The 6,000-nt window shown below is 39.9% G+C and overlaps 1 protein-coding gene across 1 annotated transcript in view; it reads right to left on the bottom strand.

Moving 5' to 3' along the window:
* Positions 1-279: 279 nt before the first annotated feature.
* The window catches only part of LOC110881193 (nucleoporin GLE1-like), a 29,489-nt gene continuing 23,768 nt past the window's right edge, over positions 280-6,000 (bottom strand). The window contains exons 6-7 of the mRNA XM_022129534.1: positions 492-686; positions 280-402 (exon numbers count right to left, since the gene is read on the bottom strand). Of these exons, the coding sequence (XP_021985226.1) occupies positions 280-402; positions 492-686 (318 nt within the window). The remainder of the gene's footprint in view (positions 403-491; positions 687-6,000) is intronic.

The following is a 6,000-nucleotide window of genomic DNA, read 5'->3' as shown; positions in this document are numbered from 1 at the left end:
CCGGCTCATACTGGCCTCAGAGACAGTGTCTGTCTAGTGCTGGCTATGTCAACATGTTTACTGGGTTATCCGTTCATTGTGCTAACTGTGCTTTTGTGCATCAAGTTTGTCACTATAGTTTTGTGTAAATAATGGAGTGACAGTAATAAAGTATGATGCATGTATATGTATGTATCAGAAATCACGTAGCAGTTTAACAACAATTGTAAGCGAGCACAGTAATTAAGCATTAATTAAATATTAATTAATTCGTACGGATACCTGATTTGGTGAGGGTTGTCACACAGCTGCTCCTTCCACTTGATCCTTCTGCCCCCTGCTACCAGCCTCAATTGCCAGGACCTCCTCAGCTTCTTCTTCATCATCCAGCTCCTCCAGCTTTTGCTTCCAAGCCTCCTTGTTCTAGGCAGACCGGTCAAAAGAAGGATCCTTAGCCTCCTTTGCATTTGAAGCTTGATCATGAGCATGGCTATTGTAGCAGAGAGCTTTACCCCTTCCATCACCTCTTCCTTCTCCTGCTGAGCTGTAATTTGGGTCAGGGCCAGCTCCTTCTTCACCAGGTTGATCTCATTCTCGAGAGAGATGATTTTCTTGTACTTTGCCAGGAACATCTTCTGGAAGTCCAGGTGTTTTTGCTCAGCCTCTTCGAAGTGGTGATCCAGAAGCATTTGGATCTCAGCAAATTTCTGCGAAAAAGAAGTACATGTCAGGATCCGTTATCCTTAGAAAAGAAAGATCAGACTTAAGGATCCGGGATCCTTACCTCAAAGACGTACTCCTCGAACTGGTGTTAGATAAGAGGGAGGCCTTCAAGGGGTTCAGAGGCTTTTCTTTTCTTGGCACCCTTGCTCCATGTGCTCATGCTTTTAGGGTTCGGGATGCTGGGACTGGCAGCTAGTTGTTTCGAGAATTTTCCAACGCCTACAAATGCAAAACACAGATAAGTATCCTTGTTCTACTTTTATTTAAATATTTATTTATACCCAGATTTGAATACTTACTTGACATCGTGAAGGAATCGGAGGATACTTCTTGTGAATCCTTTGATTTGGCTTGAAATGTCCTTACAGCAGGATCGAGCTTCCAGAAAGCAGAAACTCTTTCTTTTGTTGTAGGTGTTTCTTGAATATGAGAGAGTGAGATAGCTGCAAAAACAGAAAGAAGGATCAGTTATCCTTAGCAGAAAAAGAGTCCTACTATGATCAATGTCTAAGGATCCCATATCGTACCATGGGTGATCCACTTTTTGGAAAGGTTTTTTCCATCTGGGATTGAGTCCTTCCTCACAAAGAAGAAATGGCTCTTCCAATGGGTGTCATTTTTGGTGGTTTTGAGGATTGGATGAGGCTGACCAGGTTTATGTTTGAACAGGAAACGGTGCGAACCATGGCTAACCAGTTATATAACTGACCCAACTCAGACATTCCTATGTCTACATCCTCTTGCTCTGTGATGTTTTCCAGGGTATAAAGGACTCTCCACATCATGGGCATAGCCTGTATATAGCACATGCCCGTGAGTGTGAAGAAGGATTGTGTAAAAGCAGGGAAAGGATAAGAAAACCCTATCAGAAAAGGGGTGGCCGGAAAAGTGACCCAAGTGTCGGAAATACAGTCACTCTTCATTGAAGAGTCAAAGGATCTGAAGACGGCTTCAGCCGGAAAACATTGACGAATTCGATCAATCTCAGGATCGGTAAAACGACAGAGTTCCAGCGAAGGGTTTTTGATAATGCCTTGGCTTTTCAAAGGACTATCCTTTTAAGGATCCTTAGCAGGTGAGGATCGGAGAATCATTTTCGCCATGGATGCTTGGAGAAAAGAGGATCGGAGTAGAAGAATTTAGAGAGAAGGAAAGAGAGAATACCTGTTCGATCTCCGGATGGAGATTTAAAGGAGTGGAATGCTCGAATTTATATGCCTCTTGATCCTTATCTCTAACTCTGAATTTATAATGATGATTTTGCAGGTAGTCTAATCGCTGACGTCATGTCCATAACGGCTAGTCCGATTATAACGGCTAGTTTTTTGCTAACCAAGTTGTTCCGGATCAAATAAAAAATATGAGTCATCTAGTTACTATTAACTCCTCATATTTTGGGGGCAATTGTTAGGGATGGATTTTCTAATGTATGGTTCACGGATCCTCAAGTGTAGCCATGATCACGGATCCTCAGCTCAGTGTGAATTAAGGATCCTCAGAAGACGTTGCAGCAATAAGGATCCAGGATCCTCATTATGATCCTTGTACTAACAATTGTTTCCATTATGTTTGAACTTGTTTTACAGGAGTATACGAGTGGGACTTGGTATAACCGAGATTCTAGGGGAATATGCTCCATTATTCTACACGTGCATGGCTTTTGTTACCGTTATGGAAGTCGTGGGAAGCTAACATCTTTTGCGGATTGTTAGTTAGCTAGTTCATTTCTATTTTTATAAGGGGATAACAAGCTTGATTAGAATAAAAAAAACACACACTACTCGAGAACTCTCTGCAACTTATTGGCGATTTCACACTTTTTGCACACTAGTGATCCTTGTAACAAGCTTGTTGTCATCCCGATTTGTAACCTTTACTTGTTTAATATAGTTGGTGATCGATAGTTTCCATCACCCGAGGTTTTTTGTGCCGGAGATCATATCTTGATCAAGGGCTCTTTCCTCGTATAAATCCTTGTGTCCTACATTCATTTTTTTAAACATTGTTCATACATTTGTCCATTCATTCAAGCATCACACCTCACAAAATCGGATTTGGTTGTATTATCCTTGTGTGATTTTTGACCAAAACAGTAATTAAAAACTGCTTCTAACTACCCATGTAACACGGTCCACATCAATTCCACAAAGATCCAAGGGATGGAATTCACTCAATAAAAAGTCAATTTCACCCCAATTATATATAGTAAAACCATATCTTACCTCACTGACTCGACTTTGCAGTGCAAAGCAAACAACTTGAGTTCATGATTCCACAAGTTATATTTGTCACTCTTCATTGCTCTATCAAGCCACATTGTAAACTTGACAACTGATGTAACTTTTCGCAAAGATAACAAAGATAAATGTTTAACCCTTTGAAATTGTTAGACGAACCTCCAAATTCTGTTGGGAACCCGAGAGCGAGATGCAGACCAAGCATCCACATCTCTTTGTTCAGCCTTCCTCTTGAATAGATTTTGAGGACGAAATCTCCTAAAGTAGGGGATGTCACACCCCCAAAATCCACCTGCGGAGTATCACCGCTTGGGAGCGTGACTGACCATGATCAAGCCACCAATCATATAGAACAATATATATAGTAAAAGTAATTGCCATGAAACCAAACCAACTCCATATGAGAGGTGTTCCAAAACATAAGTAAGTTATCACTGTTTAGCGGAAGCGTATAAATAAAACCCATCATAATAAAGTATCAAATGTCATAATGTGTTTAACAAACGATCATGATCCAAGCCCACAACGACCAGCTCCTCCCTGTGCAAGCTCCATGTACCTATCGACCTGCAAGGCATGTAACAGAGGGTCAACAACTAGTTGAGCGAGTTCACAGAAAGTAAATGCGTAATAGTATATTCGTTTGTAACACGTGGCTCTACTGGGCCGTTAGTACGTTCTATTGGTGGGGGCTTCCCATGTTGTATAACCACTAGACTATTCGTAACCATAAGTGTTCTACATATCCCGAGAACAGTAATACGTACAAGTTTACGTAGGTTTTACGTAAGTATCCTTCACAACCGAGGATAGGGGTACGCGGGGGTTTACGTAGGTTTTACGTAAGTGCCTGACACAACCGAGGCAGTAGTGAGTATAAGTTCACGTAGGTTTTACGTGAGTGTCCTTCGCAACCTGAGGACAGTGAGCAATACAAGTATACGTAGGTTTTACGTATGTATCCTGCACAACCGAGGACGATGGTATGGTAGTCTAGTAATAATGTCCGTATGAATCTATTCAACCTTATCCTTTCAATCCCATTCCCAAGCCCTGGGAATCCCATGCCTTAGTAAGAGTGTGAACTCACCTTGGTTTGCTCGGTTTGCTAAAGAAATACACGCTCACAAATAATCAGTCACGACCTATAGTACGCACGTATATACAATCAGTTTCGTTAGTATGCCATTTATGTCACGAAGTGTGTTAAAGCAGATAATCAAAGCCATGTAATGCATGCTTGACGCGATTAACAGGCAGGTAACATACTTTGCAAAGTTAACACTCTTAACAGGATTAACATACCAACACTGTTAATTAGCTAACAAAATTAACTAACAGAGTTATCAAGAGTTACCCCTTAACAGAGTGTCATACATGAGTCTATCATTGTGAATAAAGTTAACTGAGTTAATAAGCTTAACTCAGTTAATAGGCTAAACATAGTTACGTACTTAACAGAGTTAACATGTAAGAGAATTATTAGACTAACTAAGGTTACTAAATTAACAGAGTTAACATGTTTAATAAACTGAACAAGGTTACATGCTTAGCCGAAGACGCTCCACGAAATCACATGTGCCGAAAACACATGCTTGGCGAAATCCCTTAAGTGACGAAATCACTTGGTGATTTCGTCTGGCCCTTTGTGTTTTCGTCTGTGGCAGCAACAACATCAATAACAGTTTCCAAACAATGACAACCTTAATTATCCCTTAACAGTTTCATACATCCACAACCTTAGTCAACACTAATAGTTACAAGATCAACATCAACAAAATCCTTAAATAAATCATCGAAATACCATAACATGTAATACATGAAGAAATCTAATTAATTGAGTCATGGTCGGCCACTACAAATCACCTCAAGAGGTGATTGGACCATAAATTGTTAGTGGTCTGCCTCATATATATACTCATTCAAGTATTCACATGGCCTCAAGTATTTTATTTGATTCATATAGGCTGCACCCCTCACATTCCCTTCCATACAGTACCCGACCACAACTGAATTAGAAGCACATATACATATGATCACTAAAGACAATAATGGCCGCCCAAAACTTTAGTTAACTCACACATGATTGGACCGATTTTAAGGTGGGTCAGTTTACAATCATTTAGCCGGCAATTACTCACTATTTTATCCACATATATTCTGAAAAACACCTTGCATAATATGAAGGAATATCGTAGACGATGCTATTGGACCAAAATATACACTAGCCGACAGCTTATGATATCAATAATCATTATCAACATTCAATTCAATTATAAGTTCACAATCATTACCCACTAACAGTTTATTCATGATGTCAAATAGTCACATGAATTCAACCAAATAAACATATACATACGGACATGTGGTGATTTACTAAGGAGTCATGCATGATTCAAACAACAGTGTAACTAACCGAGTTATGCAGAATAAAAGGCTTGATGCTATCAAGGGTTTGAGGATCTTGATCTTGATGGCACGTCGCACAGAAGTAATGAGAGAGAGAATGGTTTTAGGGTTTACTCATTAACAAAAGTCTAACGTAAAAAGGTCAATATCACCACACTATAACCGGTTGTTACTGGGCCGAAGCCCATTCTGTTTTCGCTAGTCACATAGTGGACGAAAAAACTTATGTGTTTCCATCCAGAAATGATTTCGTGGGTGGGTGTGTTTTCGAGTGGGGGTGTTTTCGGATGTAGGGTGTTTGGCACAAGTTTCATGTTTTAAATAATTAAACAATTTTCAAATGTATGACATATACCCACATATAATACCTGTCACAAATAACATTAATATTGCACCACAAAAATTTATTAAACATGCTTAGCAAATACGTACGAAGTTAAATCAGATAAGGACCTTGAAAACTCGGGTTGTTACATTATCCCCAACTTGAAAGAAATTTCGTCCCGAAATTTAGCATGCGGTTACTGAGGAAGCTAGGTAAGTTGTATCGTTTACTGGTTTTCCTGGGGTGTCACATCATCCCCCCGTTGATTTGGAATTTCGTCCCGAAATTCCGCAGTAGTAGCTTCAGTCTCAGTAGTGGTTGCACGGT

This window comes from Helianthus annuus, chromosome 10 (genome assembly GCF_002127325.2).
Source record: "Helianthus annuus cultivar XRQ/B chromosome 10, HanXRQr2.0-SUNRISE, whole genome shotgun sequence".
NCBI lineage: Eukaryota > Viridiplantae > Streptophyta > Magnoliopsida > Asterales > Asteraceae > Helianthus > Helianthus annuus.
The sequence above is the reverse complement of the archived record's forward strand: the minus strand, read 5'-3'. Positions and strand labels throughout refer to the sequence as shown.